The 23714-nt window shown below is 36.4% G+C and overlaps 3 protein-coding genes across 6 annotated transcripts; 1 reads left to right on the top strand and 2 right to left on the bottom strand.

Moving 5' to 3' along the window:
* The first annotated feature begins 1330 nt into the window (after positions 1–1330).
* On the top strand, positions 1331–6184 carry LOC107731405 (transcription factor MafF-like). Its single transcript, XM_016542467.1, has 3 exons — positions 1331–1535; positions 3259–3320; positions 4466–6184. The coding sequence occupies exons 2-3, from the start codon at positions 3285–3287 to the stop codon at positions 4907–4909; spliced, it is 480 nt and encodes a 159-aa protein (XP_016397953.1). The 5' UTR covers positions 1331–1535; positions 3259–3284; the 3' UTR covers positions 4910–6184.
* Positions 6185–6327: 143 nt separating this feature from the next.
* Positions 6328–16703, bottom strand: LOC107731404 (transmembrane protein 184B-like). 2 transcript variants are annotated; one of them, XM_016542465.1, is made up of 10 exons: positions 16329–16703; positions 14535–14756; positions 14287–14452; positions 11117–11207; positions 10544–10619; positions 10355–10446; positions 10072–10241; positions 9484–9678; positions 8601–8627; positions 6328–8413 (listed from the first exon to the last, which is right to left on the bottom strand). In XM_016542465.1, exons 1-10 carry the CDS (start codon positions 16335–16337, stop codon positions 8184–8186), a joined length of 1278 nt encoding a protein of 425 aa, XP_016397951.1. In that variant the 5' UTR covers positions 16338–16703; the 3' UTR covers positions 6328–8183. The 2 variants fall into 2 exon arrangements, with proteins under 2 accessions (XP_016397951.1, XP_016397952.1); XM_016542466.1 differs by lacking the exon at positions 8601–8627.
* A 434-nt stretch (positions 16704–17137) lies between these two features.
* On the bottom strand, positions 17138–22848 carry LOC107731422 (casein kinase I-like). 3 transcript variants are annotated; one of them, XM_016542496.1, is made up of 12 exons: positions 22767–22848; positions 22584–22645; positions 21893–21998; positions 21694–21804; positions 21461–21609; positions 20551–20779; positions 20289–20459; positions 20052–20200; positions 19761–19959; positions 19456–19592; positions 19305–19374; positions 17138–18190 (listed from the first exon to the last, which is right to left on the bottom strand). In XM_016542496.1, exons 3-11 carry the CDS (start codon positions 21966–21968, stop codon positions 19342–19344), a joined length of 1254 nt encoding a protein of 417 aa, XP_016397982.1. In that variant the 5' UTR covers positions 21969–21998; positions 22584–22645; positions 22767–22848; the 3' UTR covers positions 17138–18190; positions 19305–19341. The 3 variants fall into 3 exon arrangements, with proteins under 3 accessions (XP_016397982.1, XP_016397981.1, XP_016397983.1); XM_016542495.1 differs by having other exon boundaries at positions 22584–22848; XM_016542497.1 differs by having other exon boundaries at positions 21893–21989; positions 22584–22848.
* Positions 22849–23714: the final 866 nt, after the last annotated feature.

Here is a 23714-nt window from a genome sequence, read left to right as displayed (position 1 = left end):
GAAAAAAGTCCACAACTGGCAAAGACTGCTTATTTCTGTTATGAAATGTTTTATAATTACAATTTGCTTAACACATGCTTTTTGCAATAATGTTAAGATGTGTTAAGAATATTTCCTATTTAAAGCAATCTTTGTTGTCCCACTTTAGAAAAGGATGTTTCAAAAGTGGGACAGCATGTTTTGATTAATGTGGGACAATCAAATATACTGTTATTCAATTTGGGCTTATAATGCAGCAATATTATTTGTTTAAAAATTAAAAATTTCCCAATTAAAAATGTAGAGACTAGAAGACAATGGGATCCTGAAAAAAGTCCACAACTGGCAAGGACTGCTTATTTCTGTTATGAAATGTTTTATCATTACAATTTGCTTAACACATGCTTTTGAAAATACATGTTCCATATTCTTACCAACTATGTGCAGAGTATAGAAGTTTAATATCAGTTTAATATCAGTTTAATATCAGTTTAATATCAGTTGATATCAGTTCAATATCAAGACATTCCATGTTCCAAAGTTTTAATCTTTTTTTATATAGTTTATGAAGTTATTTTGCTATCTTTGTTGAGTCCAATTTTACATTTTTGACTTCATTAGGCTGGTTATTATTATTGTTGCTGCCAGAAATCAGACTTTTTTGTATTGTTTTAAATAGTATGTTATTTCTGTTATATAGTTGTATTTAACATTCCACATGTGAACATATAGGCTACTATAGGTTTTTTTTTTTTTACAAACTGATGGTAACAGCAAACACACTGTAGGCCTACTAAGTTAATTAACCATGGGTATGCACATTTAACCAGGAGTGTTAAATGTGAAGTTTGCTTTGCAAAAATTAAACTATTTCTAACCCAAAACATAATGTCCCAGATTTGAGCATGATATAAGATTTTGATTTATCGTTTTGGCTTCATTATGGAAATAATTTTTGCAAAATTGCAAAAAGTGTCCTACATTAGCTATAGGCCTAGCCTAATCCACCCCACTTAAAAATGAATAGCATGCTAAAACGTAAAATGAAAGATTTAGGCTAGACATTCATTATTGTCCTTAAATACATTTATACTCGTTATGGATGATAGTTTTTATTCATTGGAAATAAACGGCTGTATACATGTAGGCTACTTACACCATGTAAAGATGTTCACGTCAGTCTACACTTTCATTTAGTTGACAATGTGTAAAATACATCATCAACTCTTTTTAAACTCAACTATAAATCTCGGTGGGATTAAATGGGTTAATAAAAAAAGAAGTTTCACAAGGTTGTTGACTGATATTTTGTGTGGTCCCGCCCTCATTCTTGAAGCCTTAAGTCATCGTGTGTGTGTTTTTTATGAATGAAAGGATCCAGCCCGCTGATGGTGGACTGATTCCGGGAAAAAGGCGTTTAGCTCTCTAGTCCGTCTAAACACGGGCCGTGCTGCGATAACGTATGTCAGTCGAAACACCGAACCAGCGGTGAGATTCGTGGACTGATCCATATTTAGCTTCGTGTGAAAACAGCAAAGAAGAGATATCAATACCAGGCAAGATTTTCTTTTTTTTTTCTCTTTTTCGACATTTGTTTACACTAAGGAAACGGAGGGGTGTTAGCAAACCTGCTGTAACGTAACGTTAACGTACATGCACTCAGTGTTCGTTTTAACGTAATATCCACTACGGATACTGTTATGGTTTAGATTTTCTATTAAGATCATTTAGTCGTATTTTATAAATGTTTAATAGTATTAGTCTTCATGAGGGCGAACAGCGTGTTTTTTATCACGATGTTAGGTGTAGCAACAAGCTAACGCGAATAAGGAAATAACGTTAGCTGCTTAACTTGGATGCTGTCGATTCAGACAGTTAAAATATATATTTGTATTAGCATAACCGTATGTATTGTGTTCAGAACTACTCAAAACGTGTAAACATGTATGTTGTTTTCGATCAGAAACGAATATAGTCAGCAAAATAATGGTTTGGTTTGAACAAGTAATATCTTATGTAATAAACGGATTCTTACGTTGTTATAATCCTGTTTTATATATAATTATATATTTGAAAGATTTGTATTAAACTGTCTCGTTGTAAGTAACGCAATACTTATGGAGCATGTCAACCTCAAGACGCTTCAGGGAAAACGACTTGTGTTGTTGTTGATGTTGTTTACTAAACCTGAGTTTTATTTATACCGTTTATGTGTACAGTACGTGATAATATCTGTTGTCACTGAGTAACTGGGACGTTTATAAATGCTGTAAAACACGAAATGCGAAAGGAAAGTAAGGAGCTGCTGTGAAGTCAGGAATGGAGGACTTGTGCTGAATCACTGTGACTCTGTGGAAAAGCTCAGTCGGTTATTTGAGGCAGCAGCAGCTCGCGGATGATAGGCGCACTTAACACGCATGACGGGAAACTCATGGTCAGCAGCGTTCACTTCTGCTTCTGGACTTTGACCAGGTCCAGTCAAGATTCACTGTCAAGAAAAAAAAAGTGCTACTCTTTGGATACGGGAAGCCTAAGTTTAGAAAGATGAAATAAGAACTGGAGGTTTATTGTCTTTAAATGGTCTTTAAAATCTGACCACACAAACCACATTATATATTTATAAACTTTTAGTTCCTGTCTTCTGTCTTCCTTATTCTGTGCTAAAACCCACCTTCCTTTACCAGCTATGACAAAATACACCTGTTCATAGTGGTCAACCGATATTTTTTAATAGTTGATGCAGATATCTTAAACATGTATAATTTACATAGCCTATTTAAGTTAGAAATAATTCATTGGAAAGAAATGAATCCATAAAATAAAACGATTTATACTTCAGATAGAAATTGATTCTGTAATCCTGTTATAGTATTTTCTGGAGATAAAGAAATTGCTCAAATCTGTGCCGATAAAACTGATAGCAAATCATCATAACTGCGCATCTCGCAATGCAGATCGTCGTTATTTCTATTGTATTACATCATTCTCTGTTATTATGTCAGGGTTCTATGCCTTCTAGTGGAAGATGTCACTTGTTAAAATTATTTAATAACAAATTTGAGTCTGTGATATTTGTATTATGCTTTGACTGTTTTATAAAAGCAAGGCACTCAAAGATGTTGCAGTACTGTGAATATAGTCGTTTTGCCGTGCCAACCCGAACAACGGCCTTTAGCTTTGACTACATTCACAATATCGTGACTTACTTTAATAACTTTAGTGACTTACTTCACAATTCCATGCACATTTTCACTTAATTGGTTTATTTGACATTTACAGGTTTCAGAGATACATAAATCCAGAGAATGACTTCAGACAGCAGAGCTAGTAAAGCCCTGAAGGTAAATATCATGTTACTGAATACACTTTTGTGAATTTTGTCACACACAGTTTTTTACAAAAATAGACTGTAAAAATGCTAGCGTAAAACCTGTTAATTGGTTAACTGTCTGTAAGTTACCTTACCATATGTGTCCCTGGACCACAAATCCAGTCTTAAGTCGCTGGGGTATATTTGTAGCAATAGCCAAAAATACATTGTATGGGTCAAAATTATCAATATTTCTTTTATGGCAAAAATCATTAGGAATACTGTCAAATGTATGGTATATTTGCTGGCAACAACTATGAATTGCCACCACTAATCTATAATAGAGGACATTATATAGATCAGTGATTGCCACATAATAAACAGGGAGAAAGGACAGGGAAAGCTTATTTATTCAGCTTTCCGATGAAGTATAAATCTCAATTTCGAAAAATTGACACTTAAGACTGGTTTTGTGGTCCAGGGTCACATATATGACAAGAAACTGTAAATGGTGTACCATCGTTTTATGTAATTTTACTGTAAAATACTGTCAAATGTATGGTATATTTGCTGGCAACAACTATGAATTGCCACCACTGATCTATAATAGAGGACATTATATAGATCAGTGATTGCCACATAATATACAGGGAGAAAGGACATTCCCAAAAGTCATTCCTGACATCAACATCACATGGTTATATTTTATTATTTTCTTATCTTCTCTTTTTTGTTATCAGTAATGTACATTAGGGTGTTTTTCTGTTATTTAGCAAGTGTTAATTGTATTATTTTAGTGTCTGATGGCATTTTGTTTTCGTGTATAGCCCTGTGAACTGTTTAAATAAGGAGTATTGGTCATGTTTTATGGACAGGCCACTTATGATGAACTCTGATTCATCATGTGGCTTTCTATTTTACCATCTCTATTATTATGGTGGTTGTCAATACATTTAGGTAAATAGCATATTTTAGTAAAATAACATTATAGCACTTAAATTTACTGTTGTATGCTGAAAACTATACAGGCATCAATATTCTATCTGGTAATACCTGAAACATTTTACCATATTTTTTACAGTGAATTTTCTGGCAACCATAGTTGCCTGTTTTACAGTAAATGTAACATTTACCAAGAATATTTTTTACAATGCAAATAATGTTCCATTATTTCAGGTGAAGAGGGAATGCGGGGAGAACGTCCCAGTGCTGTCCGACAGTGAGCTCATGTCGCTGTCTGTGCGCGAGCTCAACACGCACTTACGCGGTTTGTCACGCGAGGAAGTGCAGAAGTTGAAGCAGAGGCGGCGCACGTTGAAAAACCGCGGCTACGCGGCGAGCTGTCTGGTAAAGCGCGTGTCCCAGCGTGAAGCCCTGGAGCAGCAGAAGAAGGAGCTGCAGCGGGAGGTGGAGCGGCTGGGGTCCGAGAACGCAGGCATGCGGCGGGAGCTGGAAGGGCTGGGTGCCCGTCTCGCTGCCCTGCAGCGCTTTGCCAGAGGTCTGGAATCCGGAGGAGGCAGTCTGCTGGCCACCACACCCCGTCTGAACACAGCCTCCGTCATTACCATAGTGAAGTCACCGCAGCAGGTGCACACCCCTAGAGAGCAAGGAGCATCCTAGGACACCACGCTCGCATGTATACGCAGACACACATAGGTACACAGTATGATCGCACAGACCAGACCATGTATACTCACATATACAGGAAGAAAAACAAGTACCAGTTGGGAATTACAGATTCACTTAAATATATATAACACACAGAGACTGTATATACAGTCTTATAAATGTCCAAGAATAATCTCAGTACTGTTGTTGTGGCCTCGAATATCATGACAAGTGTATAAGTCTGCACAAGGCTATTGCTAATGATAGCTTTAATGCTATTTATGCCCATTACTGTGCTTTCTGGATGGTGATACATGTTCAAAAAAAATAGTCCTAACAACTTGTCTTCAACATTTCGGAAGCTGGTTAGTTTTGCTGGATTATCTCCATGGTATTAATGAATCATGGGACTAGAGAACGTGCAGATCTATTGATACATGCCATTTATATATTTTAATGTTTGTATAAAAGACAAATGTTCAACAACAGACATAAAAGCTATTTTATTTGTGTTCGAAATAAGATGTTTGAAGGTAATTTGTGCTGTGATTGGTCTAAATACTACTTCTGATCGACTAGTTTGGGGTCATTGTTTTAATTATTGTGTTTTTTTTGTTGTTGTAATGTTTACTTGTTGTAATGAGTAAGTAGTTTAGTAATGGTAAGGTATACAGCCTTATTACCCGTAAATGGTTCAGTACGTGTGAGGGTCATATTTGTACTAATATTAGAGCGACTTGTTTGTAGTGGTATTTTTGTATTTAAAACCAAGACCATTTATATTATTTGCTATTTATGATTAAAACGTATCTGAATATTTTGGACAGCTGGAATATTTAAAAAATTCCATTAGAAGGAAAAGAGAGAGGAAGGGGAATCTGAGGAAGATGTGAAAATAGAGGACAAAGGGGAAGAGAGCAGCCAGAAGGAGAAGTGAGCACTTGCAGCTCACATGGGAGGGGGAAAAAAAGGAGGATAAGAAAGTGACAGAAGGAAAGTGAAAGACAAAAATAATATCACATGTACATCACATTAACCCGTGGTCGTCAGGATGACTTGCCGACTACAAGCCTGGTTTACTTCAGTAAACAGGGTGAAACTGTATGATCAAGTAATGATCGGCCATGTTAAACGTGGATATCTCTGGTGATTTTTTTTTATTAAGTGTAGTTAGCAATGTTATTTTCAGTACTGAGAATCTTACCTGGTAATATCATGTCCCTGACACTTGTGCTTCAGAACAATGTGCTGAACGTTTTGTAAGAGGGCAGAGCTAAAAAAAAAAAACAACAACTGATGTTTGTATTTATTATCTGTATTTTTCTATGGTAAATTCATTGTCTATTTTATATCGTTTAATTGAAATAAATGTTGTATATATTGTATATAGAAATGTGTGTATTCACTGAGTAAAAACTATCGCACAAACGTTTACAGACAACATTCTTTAATGTTTCCAAGGCCAGAGCATCAAGGGAAAAAAATAGAAGCAAAATCTTTGACATAGTAATACATAATGCTCTGTTTAAAATAGCATGATAGTACAAAGAATGTCTTAGTGTAACTTCAAAATATGTTTTTGCAAAATATATATTTTAAACGTAACAGCGATTCCTATGTTACTTTAAACCACTCTCTGAATATTAACATACAGAAATAACTGGCCAAAATGTTCTAGGATATTCGGACTTCTCCTAAATATACAAAACTGCTTGGTGCAAGTTACAATAACGTCAATGTTATTAAAAGAAATCCTCCTCTTATAAAGAATACACTACGAAACACTAACATTATAAGCAGGTAACTATACATACTCGTACTTGGTTCCAGCTGCATTGTGTTTATACTGGCCTCTATTGTACCAATAAAAGTGTAGGACAGTTAATAAGTAACTCCAAAGATGCTATCTAACCAACCGCAAGCTTCAAGCTTGGTCTTTGAGGGCCTAGTGCTATCTGAGAAGGTAAAGCGCAAGTGGCGGATGCTTCTGAAGAATGGGAGAGACTGGTGTGGCTCTCAAAGGATCAGTGATAACTGGCGGGTCCCATAAAGATAAAGGGTGTGAACTGTGAGATATGCCTCCCTCTAGTGGGAAAAAATACCTATTAAAAAGACAGTTCAAAACGGACAATTTTGTCATCATTTACTCACCCACATGGTTGTTCAAACCTGTATGATTTACTTTTGGTGGAAAACAAAAGAAGATATTTTGAAATATGCCTTTGTGTTTCTTTACGAAAGGTTCAATGTTGATTTGGACCCCACTGACTTTCATTGTATGAAGTTCAGAAACAATCCGATTTTTTTTTCTTTTTTGCGTGTTTCACAGAAGAAACACAGTTTTAGAATGACACGAAGGTGAATAAATGACCACAATTGTTATTTTTGGGTGAACTGTCCCTTTAAATTTTCAAATTCTATAAATTTCACATTACCATCAGACAGACAACAGAATACGGATAAGATGATGGTACTTTACTGTTCTTTCTCAGTGAAAGTCTAGCATAAACTAAGAAGCGTAGCCTAAATCTATCTTTTAAACTGCTCAGCAAACCTAGATAGATGCTTTTTCTGCAGTGGTCCAGGATGGTCACACTTTTCTGAAAGCCTGTGCTAATCTGCAACAGGCAAGTAATGTTCCAGCTTTATAATCCAGACCGCCTTAATCTGTAATCTTATCGTGGACCATCAACCTCTCCCCGTCCCTTGATTCATCCGTCAAAACAACAATGGTGTGTTTGAACAGCTGGTATTCCCTCTACCGTCAGTGCGCTCTTTCATTCACCACTGCACTTTAATTCACTTAGGAAGCTATAAACACTGTTGAAACAGAAGGAAAGGTGCACTTGAACTTGTAAATCAAAAACGGTAACATTCCCACCGAATGGGGGCCCTCCAATACACTGCTCTTTATAAATATGCTGGGATGTCCAAACACCCCCTATGTAAAACTACAAGAAGCATAAAAAATACATCAATTCAAATGCTGAAGTGTCAGACCATGTGGGTTTTCAAAATTTGGCTAAAAGTACAGATGAACGTATTATTTAACCCATTCAACATTATCAGATAAAAGCACATCAAGATTTTTCTTTAAAGACTGTTTCAACAACTAAGCAAGTATAAGCAGCTTAATTTCATATTCTACTGCACTTGAACGTAACTACTTGCTTAAGATGGTCCTTTAATAACCTGTTCCTATGTTAACGGAACCTCATCATTACACTACCGTAGCAGTAAACGGTCCCTTACGGAGTACCTATGCTCAGGACGACAGGTGAGCGAGTTAAAACTCATCATCGGAGCTAAGCAGCAGGGTTTTCTCATTGTCCCGAGCACTCACGCAGCTGTGGTTGCGGGATATGGGCGGCGCGGTGACCCCCTGCTCCAGGGTGGACTGTTGGGTGTACTGTTGGTAGGCTGGGGAGAAATTGTGGATGGCATCCTGAACCATATCTCCGGGGTTCATGGTCTCCTTCAAGCTGCTGGAGATGCTCTTCATGGGGGCACAGCGACCTTGAGAAGAACAGAGAACTTAATTAGAGATGGATGATGGCATGAGGGAAGAGACGCTTCAGAGAAAGAGAGGAAAAACACAAGATCGACTTCGCATTTTTAGGTGAACTATCCCTTTAAGAGTTCACTGTCCCTACACTATCAAATAGAGAGGAGATGTGATTTAAGATCAGGAACTGTAGCCTACCGTACTGTCCATATGTAGGAACAGGGCCTTTAGAGTGCAGCATTAAAAGGAGAAACGAAGAAAAGATGGAAAGGGGCGGAAGGGTGGATGTGTTGCATGGGATGAGCAAATAAAATGAAGAGAATTTGAAAGCAAGATGTGCAAAGATAAATAAATAATTGTAAAAAATGCATTGAAAGAACAAATAACAATGAATGGATTGAGGAATTAATAATTTACAGAAGAAAAGCAGAAGAAAAAAGAGAGAGTCAGCCATGACATCAGACCCATTATGATTGTGACAAAATGTTAAGAGAGAATGACTGTTCTTGAAATTTCGATAAACCATTCCTTGATTAGGGTAAAAAAAAGTAAGGGGTCTGTAAGTTTTTTACTTTTGAAATACATACTTTTATTCAGCAAGGATCGGTTAAAATAATCAATAGTAACATTAAAGCATTTATAATGTAAAAAAATATATATTTAAAAAAAACGTTCTATTTATCAAAAGGTCCTGAAACAATTATTTCCACAAAAATATTAAGCAGCAAAACTGTTTTCAACAAATGATCATGTGACACTAAAGACTGGAGTAATGGCTGCTAAAAATTCATTTTCGCCATCATAGGAATAAATTGCATTTAAAAATATAATAAAATAGAAAAAAATTTTTTTAATTGTAATAATATTTCATAATAATACTGTTTTTACTGTTATTACTTAAAAAAACAAAAAAACATTTATTAAATAAATGCAGCCTTCTTTCAAAAACTTTAAAAAACTTACCGACCCCAAACTTTTTAACTGTAGTGTAAACTACTTTTTTAACATTGTTTTAAATATAATGGAGGAAAAAACATATGCCATTTGTTCATGAACAAAGAAACAAAGGTCTAAAGCTCACCAAGGGAATCCAGTCTTTTGTCCATGTAGACCTTGTAGGTAAACGCATGTCGCAGGGCCAAGGCGGCAAAGAACATCTCGATGCAAATGATGAAGTTCTGGTATCCAGCTGCAACGGTTCCCTCACCCACAGAAACCTCAGGAGAGCTAATCTGAGGAATCGCACCACATTTCTCCAAGATGGCCAGCAGCATGCCTGGAAGACCGGCAAGATCACAGTTTACCAACAGCTTTAAATAGTTAAAAAGTCAACATGAAACTGCATTCACAATACACAATGCATTTCAGAGAATATTCAACAAGAAGAAAAAAAGCAGGACTTAGTTTTATCCATGAAGAACTGACATTACATACAGAAGACAAAAACAATAATTGGGCAACATAAACACCTATTGACGTCAACTGAAAAAAAAAAGTTATTTGAGGGGTGGAGCAGGTTTTGATGAATAATATGATTAAGATTTTTTTGTTTTTAGAATAATGTAGACTGATGAAATGTGCACAGTAAGACTCAGGCCGTGTTTTAATCTAAACGGGGTCAATTTCGATTTCATGTTGACTTTAATATTTCTTTAGCAGTAGATCTTACCTTGCCAGAAGGAGAGGAAGATGACCGATTTGACCATGAAGAACTTGAGCATTGGCCTGTAGGGGCTGAGGAGGTCTCGGGTGGCGAAGTAGAACAGGAAAAGAGCGTAGAGAGACAGGCTGACTGAGATGTTGTAGATGATGGTCACGTACAGGTAACCACTAGCGACACTGTGGGATCCGAAACATAATTCTAAAATCAACAATTCAGTTTTGAAACTTTAAATCTGGAGTATTAGGGTAAATCATAGCCACAGATCAGACATCACATGAGAAGCACATACTTGAAATCCCCATCACGGTATTTCCCAAAGGCCTGCAGGATGACCGTAATCATGGCCATCAGGGGTTTTATTACACAGAACTGTAAAGTGGCCTGCGAAATGAATAAACAAACAAATTACTCAAAAAAATATCTGAAAACATAAACATAAATAGGAACAAGGATTCCTCAAGGTGATCAAAAAGCAAACCTGTTTGCAAAATCGAAGGAAGCCAATGGAGTAGGTCTTGCCCCAAAGACAACATGTTCCGTAAATACAGCTGGACCTACAGCAAAACAAGATCGGTTTCACATAAATATATAAGGTGTGTTTACACTTGTAGTTCAGTTCCTTTGGTTCGGACCAAAAAGAAAATGATACATTTAGACCTGGTTCGCTTAGCGTTCACATTGTCATTTTTAACACAAACCTAAAGATACAAAACAAAAGGCATAAGGATACGGTCGCATTCTGCGTGCTGGGCTAAATGCGTTTGTTTCATGTGTGTACATGCAGTTTCTAAAATATGTAAAGGAGTCAAAACAGTGGCAGGAGGTCTCAGCCTCGGCCCACCAAAGTTTGAATGGCAGCGTTCACACTTCTTCAAATGAGCCACACTAACAGAGCAATTGCAGTTCATTTTAATTGAACCAAACCTGCCAAAGTATAAACACGTCCTTAACAAATACACCTGCAGTCTCATCAAACATCAATAAGAGCATTGATTTGAGGAATGCATTGAAAAATTCTCACACAAAAGAATGACTGGAATATGACACTCACTCAATAGGTTTTCCTCTGATCTCAGCCATGATAGCGCTCTCTCCTCCAAGGTATTCATAACACAGGCTCAAGAAGTTATAGATCACAAATGCTGCAAAAAAGATGGATTGAATTAGCACTGAAATTATATCTTTATTTTACGTGGGTGATACAAAAACAGAGATTCAAGTCTGGCGATTTCTTTTGAGTCTTCTCATAAAAACACATTTGGTAGTAAACCTCAATAATTTAATCTCATACTGTGGCACTGGCAGTCAAGCACAGGAGACCTTTCTGACTAAATCCCATCATCATCAGTGTTTTACCAAACACCTACAAAAGACTTTTGCTAAACAATACAGTGGTGCATGGCAAAATATCCCTCGTGATGGTCTGGCCATGCCACACAAAAAAATTGCAATACCAGAATCCTTCATCCTTTGAGTACACCATATGCTTTTCTACACCAGAGATTATAGGACGCCCACAAAAATTACATAGATTTTCAGCAGTCTTGTCATTTTTACCAGTCGTTTTCTCCATAAGGATTTCAGAAACTTCTTCAATGAAGAATTCTAAGGCAGTGTTTCCCAACCTTTCTTTAGTCGCGGCACCCTTTGGAAATTTTAACAAATTTGTGGCACCCTACAAAATTAATTTTGTCACAATATTTGAATTTCTAACTTCGATATGATACTTTGAAAGTATAGATATTCGGTACAACAGGGAAGAACTGCAGAATATAATGTCATACAGATATTTTTAATATTATAAAAAAAAAATTGTCCATCAATGGTGGCAATCAGTAGGCTAATTTCTAATGAAAAGACCAATTTATATGACAGATTTTAATGTAGGCTTTTATACATATGTAAACATTATTTAATTACCACACTGTAAAACCCGACAAGTTAGGTTAACTCAAACCGTTTGAGGAAACCGATTGCCTTAAACCATTTAAGTTTTGAAACCAATACATATGAGTACTGCTAACTTTAAAATATAAGTGCACATGACTCAATATTTATGTGTTGATTTAGTCAATAAATCAGAGTACTGGTAACTTCAAAGTTTTAAGTTCAGTAAACAAACCTTATGAGTTCAATTAATAAAATCTAATTGAGTTCAAACAACTTAACTCAGTTCAAATAGCTACTCAAATGGTTTAAGGAAACCGATTGCCTTAAATGGTTTAAGTTGACTGAACTCACATTAATAAAGTTACATAAGACTAAGCAAAAACTAACATTTGTATAAAGCAATGAGGACAGGACAAGGTTATTTTGAATAGTATTTATTGAAATAAAACATTTATTTCACTCAAAGTTTATCAACATGTGGGCTGTGCAGCACAACAAAATACAATATTAAAACAATGTTATCAAAAATAAAATTTTCCATGGCACACGCATAGAGCGGGATAATACGCAGAGCGTCACACCGTGTGAAAGTGAAACCTGAGCAGTGAACTAATTTTCGGCAGCCGGAATTTCAGTGCATCTCTAATTATTGGCGACATCAGAAATGGATATTATATCATAGCTGCTTTTATGAACATTTTAGCAATTTAAAAATATTAAAAAAGGATTTTTTTTACACGGCACCCCTGCTCTCGACAGACGGCACCCCGGTTGGGAAACACTGTTCTAAGGCATGAACCGAACCAACCAGATCCAAGATGAATCACACCATTACGAACTTTGATTTGATGTAATAAAGTACACAACCCTTCAAACGTTTGGGGAGATGAGACGATTTTTGAAAGATGTCTCTTATTTATTAGAAATACAGTAAAAACAGTAATATTGTAAAATATCATTACAATTTAAAATAACTGCTTTCTATTTGAATATATTTGATTACTGTGTACATTTATTTTAAGTAGAAGTATATTACATTATATTACAACATTATAAATGTCTTTTTCTGTCAATTTTGATCAATTTAACACATCCTATCTGAATAAAAGAATAAATTTCTTTAAAAAAAAATAACCTAGCCAGCTACTTTAAGCAATTTTTTAATGTAAATTATAATAATAATTTTTTGTTGTTTTCATTATCAAGTGTGGATCAAATTCACAAAAGTACTGTTATGAAACATTCCAATGTTATAATCTAAAATCTTTATCTTTATGTACTGTAGAAAATGAACAGGATTTTCACTTCCAGAACCTAACTGTTGCACTCTATAAAATCACGCAAAACAGTCTGAAACTTGGTTCCCAGCATCCCCAGTGGGTGTTAATTTGTCCTCCTCCCATGCTCTGTGGAGTAGTGTATGTGTGGCAGTGGAGGTTGGAGCTCAGCTCTATATATAGCATGTGCACCCAGCAGCCACAGCTGCTCTTTGCTGCTGCTGCTGAGTCGAGAGACAGACAGCAGTGCAGCTGAAGGTCTAGTTAGTGTGAATGACAGTTTACCGAACCCTCCCCCCTCCAAACACATGGAACACATTTTTATATTTTTCCGTATTCACTTTAATTTTAGTTTTTTTGTAATTTTGTTGTGTTCCATTTTTATTCCATTTTTTGTTGCTTTGCAGCCTCAATTTTTTTGTTTTATTCAGCTGTATTTACTCAGTGCTACTTATAACATCCAAGTGAAAGACAGAACACCAACATAGTTAGTAGAGGCATATTCCAACAGACTAAAGGCTGTAATTAAAGCAAAAGGTGGTTCAACAAAATACTGACACAAGGGGGTGATCCGTTTTCCAACTCAGTGATTCTGTTTTTATTTTTTTCCTGACATGTTGTGGTGTTATATCTTTCACTTGGATGTTATAAGTTGCACTGAGTAAATATATATAGTTTAGGTTTTACTTACAAAAATAAGAAATTTGGCATTGGCAGCTAGCCGAAATAAAATTTTGCTTTAAAATGTCGTTTTAAGTTTAAGTTTGTTTTTTTTATATATATTAAGTTTCAGTTAATGTTTAAGTAATGAAAATGATTTTAGCTTTAGTTCAATAGTAACCCTGCACTGTACTAGTCTGGTGTCAAACGAGCACCTGGATTATTAGTTTATCCATGTGCATCCGCTCCACTTATGTGCGATAAACACGGTTACTACGCAACAATTGCTTCTGGAAATCCCAGCTGACTACAGATCCAGAGAGCTGCTCTAGCAGGAGACGGCTATTAAACAGGCCGCAAAGGTGTCGTGTTTAAAGCTGAAAAGAAAGCCTACCCTCATAGCAATCCCTGACTGTGTCGAAGTACACATAGTACTGGTCATTGGTAAAGAAGAGAAGGCTGAGCCAGGAGTCAAAGGCGTAGATGGGTACGATGAAAAGGATGCGCACTATGTGCCTCTGCTCCTTGGGAGAGCTGTAGTAACGCAAATGCAAGTAGATCTGCAAAAAACAAAGACAAACACATTGAAATACACTGATTGAGTTTTGATTCTCAGGCCCAGCTGGTTTAGGGGTTGTTTACCTGGTGGCAGGTGAGTAGAAGTGCCGTCCACACAAAGAAGCCTGACACTGCCTGGGCCGCAGTCGTCATGAGGAAAATGGGCTGCTCTGGAGTGAGCAGAGGAGCTTCTGGGAGCCAGGAGATGTTGGGCCCAGTAGGGGCCATTGTGGCTAGCGAACCAGGAGCCATCCCGACAACTTCCTCCCCAAAATGAACAGACAATGGCACGTCACGTCTCAGAAGCTGTGGCAATAGAGATTGGGATGTTAAAATCAGTGGGGATCAAACATGCTGAAGAAGGGTGTGTAAAGTAGAAATGTGATGCCATGAAAACGAATCAGAGGAAAGGAAAGAGGAGTGTGAAACAGTATTCGTGAAACACCACGAATCATTTCACAGTAAGATGGTGCAAGATAATGTGGGCAAGCAAAGAAATGAAACTAAATTCAGCCAGAGATTAAAGTCGCAATGAAACGGAAGTAGTAACAGATCTTTTCTTGATATTGTGATGCACATCCGGGTAAAATGGGTAAATGAAAAAAATAGCAGGGTGGGGACTTGGTTCTAACCATCATTTGTTGATTGGATGGAGGCAAATCTGAATGCGAATTTGAGGTCAATTGTAAGAAAGGGTCAGGGTTTAAGCAGACTAAACAATTGTAGAAGTCTGGCAAACATCACCAGAGAGAAGTCTATGGTTTCACTGGAAGATTGAGTTATAATATTTTGACTAAAAATTAAGAGTTCAACTTTTTCATGAAACATATGCATGGATGAATCATTCACCATAGGATTAATAATATGCATTTAGAAAATAGATAGATTGAATTTTCATTTCATGCTGACTTCAATGAAATGGCATGAATATTTTTAGCTAATAATTTTCTAGACATGTTCTACAATTATTTGCACTGACTGTATGAAAACTAGTTGCACATCTGTTTACTTCGAATTTCAGAATGTTAATTTCTAAAATACTTGAAACAAAAATTAAGGCGTGTGGCAGTTTTCAGACATGAATAAGGGTCACACTGTACAGAAGCACTAACTGTAACTAAAACTTAAAAAAGGGTCAAGGACAAATTAGGTTTGCAGAAATTGTGGATTTAATTTTTCTATTTACAAAGTATGAAGAACGGGAAATTATGTTGAGCCATATGTCACAGCATCTTAGTGTGTATCTCATCTTATTAAAAGTGGCCATCTTCACCGTTTACACCAACTTAAAGCTAAAGTCATGGTTTTTTTACCAGGTACTTTAATGTTTGGTCATATTTACTCACTCTAATGTTGTTGAAACCTGTATAACGTTCTTTACTTTTGTGTTCTCTGGAAGACAAAAGTAGATGTTATGACATTCTGAGAAAAGACACAATGGTCAACTCTGACTGGCGAGGAAAAAAAAAAAAGTCATACAGGTCTGAATCAACATAAGGGGTCAGTAAATTACACAGTTTTAATTGTTGGGTGAACCGTAAATCATATTTTGAATGCATTCAGCGTTCACTTTTCGTGTTAAACAAAGTAGATGTTATGACATTCTGAGAAAAGACACAATGGTCAACTCTGACTGGCGAGGAAAAAAAAAAAGTCATACAGGTCTGAATCAACATAAGGGGTCAGTAAATTACAGAGTTTTAATTGTTGGGTGAACCGTAAATCATATTTTGAATGCATTCAGCGTTCACTTTTCGTGTTAAACGTTGACCTTATTTGGAATAGCATCATAAATTTAGTTGGGTCACATAGTCGAAGTTCGCCCTAAAATTAGTAAGGAAACAAAATATCTACAGACTAGATAAACAAGCAACTTACCAATAACATAAACGTAGATTTAAAACCATTCGCCGTGCACAAAGGAAAACAAACGAGAAGCAATTCGGCCTTAATTCTTCAAAGCCATCGCTTCTGCCCGTCATCCATGTTTATATTCCAGCGTCGTTGATATCTGCTGGAAAATCTGCGCTCCGTCCTTTTATATTTGTTCCCATGTAGTAATTCACCACGTCTTTAAACCGCTTACAGTGTATTCACGACTGTTCTAAAGAACTTTATGTACAGTTTTAGGTGGACTGCTGTTGAAAGGCAGTTCCTTATTCTCCCCTTGCTGTTGAATAAAATCTCTTGCGGATTAGATTAACGGGGATAAAAGTGGAAAGCGGCTGTGAAGTCTGCTACAACAAGACGCGGCTTTTTTTCTAAAATGGGCTGTAGCTTTAGAAACTTCAAAATAAAAGTCATTAATCCAGTGACGCAATTTACAGTAACTAATGAATTTTTAAGAATTATGTAATACTGAACGTCGTTTGCTAGAATTATACAGATAAATAAAAATAAATACCTCGTATTTTTTAATAAATAGTATTTACTCATTTAATCCAAATGTATTCCTAACTGAATGAGCTCATGTACATTATTCCTAAAAAAGGAACGTCTTTTTTTTTTATTGTATGTCAGAATTCCTCAGTTGCTCAATAAGTCTCGATTGAAAGTTGCAAACTTGCAAATTTGTATTAGTAATTAAGATTGTATTTATTTACTTACTATAAGGCAGTTGTTGGGAAAAGGGAATTATAATCCAAGAATAGATGCATAAATATGTTTTTTGTTTTTCTTTTACTTAGTTTCATTTCATGCAACAACAGTTTGAAATGTAGTTTTATGTGAATCAATTCAGTTACAAAATGTGTCTGTTTCCCCACTTTTCACGTTTACGTACATGTAAAGTGTTGCATACAACTGTTTTTTCAATGTTTACATTGTATTGTGATCTTGATTTATAAGACAGTTTTAATCATCGATTAATAATCCTTTCAAAGTGGTAAACTGGAATTAAACACCTTTAGTCATGAGTTATTACACCAGCTGTGCAAAAATGCTTAGTGTTTAAAATAATTAAATAAGTTCACAAGGTTCAGTAAGCTGAAACAATTATACTGTTGATATGTGTGTTTATTTATAAATGAGGTTGTCATGGCTAATGTCAATTTACACCACATTGTTCAGCTGTGTAATTGTAAGAGTGGAATTCAGGCCTTTAATAATGTTCAAATTGATCTTTAGGTTAGTTCACTACAGCCCATATTTATATCAATATCTCCAACAATTCAAATGTCATCTGTTCAATGTGCAATCTTAAATATCCATTCAGTGTTGTCTACAGCACAAACACCAGTTTGGCTGGAAACAACATTCTTGGAAATTCTTAACTTTTGCGTATTTCATACTTAACATGGAAAAGATGGTTCCACGAAACCTCATACATCAGTAAGGTGTCAACATACAACACTTTTTGTGCAAGGATACATTTGTTACACTCTATCAATATTCCATTTTAACTTTACAGTCCAACAAGCAAGTCCTTCTTTTTCCCGGCATTTCAGACAAAACAGAGAACAACCAGAACCTTCATCAGGCCGCAGGTAAAAATTCTCTTTTCCACTTCCACTGTTTGAGCCTTGAGTCTTGCGATCCTCATTAAACTGCATCTATCCACTGTCCACATGCATCTGTATCTTCAATGTCTCATTCCAACAGCAACAACCTGCAGTGCGTGAGGACGGGGGAGCACTTTGTCCATTACAAAAATGTGGTTCCTTTCTTCTTGCCTCTGTCACACTCCCATTTTACATAGAAAGATGAATATAAATGCTTTAGGGGAGTTGTCTGTTGTAATCCTGCAAAATGAAGCAAATGTAAACAATTTAGCAACAAGTTAATTATATTAGAATGTTTTTACTTTTCATATACTGAAACCTATTTATTATGCAGTATAGTAGCTGAGTCAAATAAGCAGGTTCAAGATAAAGAAAAATCTAACATATACTATCATTAAAATGTGGAGATTTTTACATGTTTTTGAAAGAAGCCTATTTATTTGATCACAAATACAGTAAAAACAGTACTATAGTGAAATATTATTTAAAATAACTTTTCAGTTTTAATTTATTTTAAAATGTAATTTATTCCTGGCAAAGCTTAACTTTCAGCAACCATTACTCCAGTCTTCAGTGTCACATGATCCTTCAGAAATTATTCTAATGCTGATTTGGTGCTCAAGAAACATTTCTTATTATTATTAATGTTGAAGACAGTTGTGCTTCTTAATATTTTGTGGAAACCGTGATACTTTAAAAAAAAAAATTCTTTGAATAGTAAGTTCAAAAGAACAGAACATGAAATAAAACTTTTGTAACATTATATATCTTTACTGTCACTTTTGATCAATTGAATGCATCTTTAATGAATATTTAATCATGAATTATTAATTCATAAATATCAAAACTTTTAGGGGGTTGTATCACTGAACTAACCATCCCTAACCCTATTCTAACCGTCATAAAATGTCACATTGATAGACATATTGAACTTGACAAACAATTATGAGGATCTGCAGGGGTCATCTCTCTGATGTAATTTCCTGTTTTATGTTTTTTTTTCTCTCCACACGTTTCTGTATGTTGGTCGTACCATATCACTTTGATCTGGTGGACAATTTTTTTATATTTATATAATTAAATTATAACTGCCTTACTGATATTTTTAAGAAATAATAAGAGATTTTGCCAAAAACTTAAATGTTTTTTTTCTTTATTATGATATCTGGACAGTTGTATCTCCCTGACATAACATAACGCTCAAAAATATCCAGATTAATTTTAAAATTCAGAAATTAAAACCATGCACATCATAGAAGAGGTGTATTGTGTGTATGAGAAGTCATTATGTGTATGAATTGCATTTCAATGCATTTGTGGATAAACGAAAAGATCCACACAAAAAATCACTAACCTCCTAAAAACAGTAAATGACAGAGAACTTGCAGAGCTCATTTCCCCATGTGTTCGAATGGAACGCTGACCTGTGTGAGAGAGACAGAGAAAGGTCAGAACAAAAACAAATATCAGGGAATTAAGCAAAGAACCAGTACGTGAATGGAAACCTGTGGGGGAGTTATGCGGATCTGATCGTGACGGAGAGGGAGGTCAGGGGAGGCATTGGCAGGAGCACCGCGGTGCAGCCGTAAACACACTCTCCTTTCCCGCTCAGCTCCTCGGCCTGCTCTTGGAGATCCGTTCCCTGAGAGACAAATCAACAGGTAAGTTGTAAGTGTTGATTTCAATAACCAACAGCACAGAAGGTCAGGCGGGTGTGGTTTAATAAGGAAGAGAAACCACATACTTCATAAATAACCTGCTCATAAATAGAACAGACATCAATAACACCTCCGGTCATCCTCAGACTCACCAGACTGTGGCACACGGGAGGCAGGTGTTGAGCTGGCGGGGTCTGGGCCGTTGCGCACCCTGTTAGGGGCCGGGAGGTTGGGGCCAGAAGGCACAGCATGAGCCGCAGAACCCGGCGGTCCACCTCCGGTCCTCTCATCCCTCTCCTCTCCCTCTCCCCTCTGCTCCTTCTCTTTATCTTCTGCTGTCCTGCTGGAGCCCTGACACAGTCAGAAAAACCCACAAAGTGAGCAATATAATGCACATTTGAACCACACTGCAATAAATAATGCAAAATGTTTAAAAAGCATACAAATTTCAGCATGTTCCAGTCAAACACATAGTCGTATGAAAATCCCTGTCTGTGGAAAAGATTCCTGAACAGCTGTCTCAGGTAGGAGTAGTCAGGTTTGTCATCAAACCGGAGAGAGCGGCAGAAGTTCATGTAGGTTGAAAATTCGGCTGGAGATGTATTAAAAAAAGAGATTAGAGTTAAATGAGAAATTTAATTTCATATGATTTTCTAGCTGATCAAGTCGCATCAACTCACATGGATAGCCCTTGCAAAGAACCTCAATGGGGGTTGACATCTTTTTCTCACTGATTCGCTCATACTTTTGTCTTTTTGTGGCCGCTTTAAGGCCTTGCCAAGGCAGAGAACCCAAGTTAAAATACATAAGAACATAGCCAAGGGACTCGAGATCATCCCGTCGAGATTGCTCTGTGGAAACAAGGTAAATTTAGAATAACCCAAAATAAAGAGTCAATTTTTATGAACAGAATGCATTTCAGTGGCCCTCTGGTGCCCTTACCAATGCCCAAGTGAGTGTTAATGGAGGCATAGCGGGCAGTACCAGTCAAGTTCTTATTCTCACGATACGGGATGTGCTGATGTGTGCGGGCGTCACGATACTTCTTGGCCAAGCCAAAGTCTATGATGTAGACCAGGTTTCCCTTCTTGCCAAGCCCCATCAGGAAATTATCAGGTTTAATGTCTCTGTGAATGAAGTTCTTGGAGTGAATGTACTCGATTCGGCTAATCTGGAAAGAATAAACAAGAAACAAATTTAAAACGATTGTCTCAAATGTATAATATCTATATTTATTTACATTTTTACTAATTCAATTTTTCCTGGGTTAATATGATGTTTTAGCACTACATATTTACAATCTGTTTTATTGAGGAGATTTTATATAGCTTTTCTTATGAATATTCCCTTCCATTACATAAGTAAAAAAATTTAATTCTGCAGCCAGGCTATTCAAACGATAATATATGACTATATAACTTTCTATAAACTTATATAAATTTTATATTGTCTTTTTATATAGTAAAAACTTGCATTTACGACCCTAGAATTTATTTATGAAGATAGAATTCATTTATGAAGACAGTTGCCATGGCATTGCTATAAAATTGCTATGATATTTTTGGAGTTTTGAGTGTGTTACTATGCGGTGTTCTGGGTGGTTGTTTACAAATCTTTATGATATTCCGATCCCTAGATATGGCTCAGGTCCCTCTTTCAATATAAAGCTATAGGATTTTTGCCCATTTTCTCCACCAAGTCTTATCACTTACAAAAGTAATACAACGCTCCCCTCGATAAGACACAAAGTGTCGTGTCTGTAGCAAAAAGAGTGTAAGACAAGGGGTTGTTAAAATAACTAACCCTAAGTATGAGCAATAATATCTTGTTTATATACTTTCAATGCAATTACCATCTGGTCTGCCAGCAGGAGGACTGTTTTAAGTGTGAATTTCCTTGAGCAGAAGTTGAACAGGTCTTCCAAGCTTGGACCCAGGAGCTCCATCACCATGACATTGTAGTCCCCTTCAGCACCACACCATTTGATTGAGGGAATACCCACTAAGGTTGAAAGAGGATTGAAGAGACATGTCTAGAAACCCATTCGCAGCATCAAAAAGAAAACCGAAGGAAATCAGTTCTCACCTCCACCTTGCATCATCTTATAGAACTTGCTCTCAATATGTAACTGTGGATGTTTAGTCTTCACACTCTCCAGTTTAATGGCTACCTCCTCTCCTGACGTGATGTTTGCACCTGAAAGATTTTTTTTACAACATCAGGACACAACACTTCCATGAAATCTACATCAGTAGCCAATTTGTATAAATAATATACTTTTTACCCAAGTAAATATCACCAAAGGAGCCACTTCCAATCTTTCGCCCAAGACGGTATTTACTCCCAACACGTAACTCCATGATTCCTTCCCTAAAAGCAACCTTAGAAACCTACAAAATATCAGTATGATTTAGATCAAATACATTTGTCTCAAACAATTACAGATCTGCATTTCAGCACACAGCAGATGTGAATAGGATGCTCACTTCAGCATTCCTTCCATGATTCTCACCAGCTCAGATTAATTCACATTTCAGATTAAAAAAAAAAAAAAGACTGGAACTGCAGTCATCACTGGCAGTCATGCATCTAACATCTGACATCTGAGTCATGTGATGTGATCCGAACACAGTTGCTGTTCAATTCCTACGAACTTGCAACGAACAGGTTAATATTTAATCTTATGCACCATCGCGATTATCAATGTGCAAGCTATAAACGTTAGAATAAGGAATCTATTGAAAATTACCCATTTTCGTGTGTGTTTTATGGCGTTTGCATAATTAAACACACAAGACGTATGTCTTCTGCGATTTTCAGCCAATTTTGTAGCAGCCGCACCCAAGACCATGTTGATCCCGAGATTTCACGAGCTGTTCATAGTGCTGACATTTACATTTATTCAGGACAGCTAAATGAATCCTAAAGACGCTTGTCCTGATATGACCTTTAAACAGGAACAGGATCTTTCTTACCTAACGTGAGGTTGGTGGAAAAGTGAGGCTGGTCGACAGGCTTGCGCTTGTAAAACAGGACCCTGGACAGCGAAGAGTGCAAGCGTAATTTCAAACGTCTCATCACAAATGTAATTCCAACCACTGCTTTCCTCCTCAGATTTTTAAATCCTTGTTCATTTCTCAGCACATGGATTGACCTACTTGCATTAGCGGGCTAGCGAGCAGCAGCCTCCCTTGTTTGTATCCCAGCGCACTTCTCACAGAAATGATGTCATTCACAAACTAGCGGAAGGACCCGGATCACTTCAAGGGGCCGCGCGCTTGACGTGCGTACGCAGCCTCTCTTCCATCCACATTGATGCTACACACTTGCACGCAAGCGACGAACTACAACGCTCCGTTTATTCAGCGAAAAAAAATCATACGGTAAAGATGTACCATTTAAAATATATATATATTTATTGCTGTTTAAGAAACTGATTTTGATAACCTTACTCTGGTACCTTATTTTAAAACGTGTTTTATGTACGTAAAGAGAATTTTTAATTTCAAATAATTTCAGCTTATTAAAAAAAAAAGTAATATTTTACGTATTTGCTCATTTGGTAGGTAGCCATGTAATAACTGGGATAATGTACATTCAGTCTTTATTGCAAAATAAACCACAGGACAGCCCAAAAAGTGAGTTTACTCACTTTTTTTTTTATTTTGAGCATGTTTTTGGCATGTTTCATGTTTCAGTATGAATGCCTTCAGTTGGTTGCAAGTTTACTCACGTTTTTTCTTTGAATAACCGGGGTTCTCATTGTCTTGGAAAACCTGGATATAGAACCTGGATATGGATATTCTAGAACTGCAAAGTCATGTACATTTATAAATAACACTATGGGCATTTTTATAAAGAATATATATTTTCATTGTTATGCCAAGCTCTAAAATATTTCATCAGGTAGACATTGAGTAAAAATAAATCCTTAATCCTCATTCAGAAAAAAATAATAATAATAAACTGGAAAATTCATGGGGCCTTAGAACATTTTTGTGGACAATGGGGGCCAGGAGTCAAAAAGGTTGAGGACCATTGGCCTAACTATTTAACAAGGACCTAATAAGCAAGTTCATCCATTTAAACACAGGTTGCAAAACAAA

The sequence above is a fragment of the Sinocyclocheilus rhinocerous genome, unplaced genomic scaffold, assembly GCF_001515625.1.
Source record: "Sinocyclocheilus rhinocerous isolate Xijiao unplaced genomic scaffold, SAMN03320098_v1.1 scaffold1390, whole genome shotgun sequence".
In the NCBI taxonomy this organism is placed as follows: domain Eukaryota; kingdom Metazoa; phylum Chordata; class Actinopteri; order Cypriniformes; family Cyprinidae; genus Sinocyclocheilus; species Sinocyclocheilus rhinocerous.
Note: the sequence above shows the minus strand (reverse complement) of the source record. Positions and strands in the feature narration are given on the sequence as shown.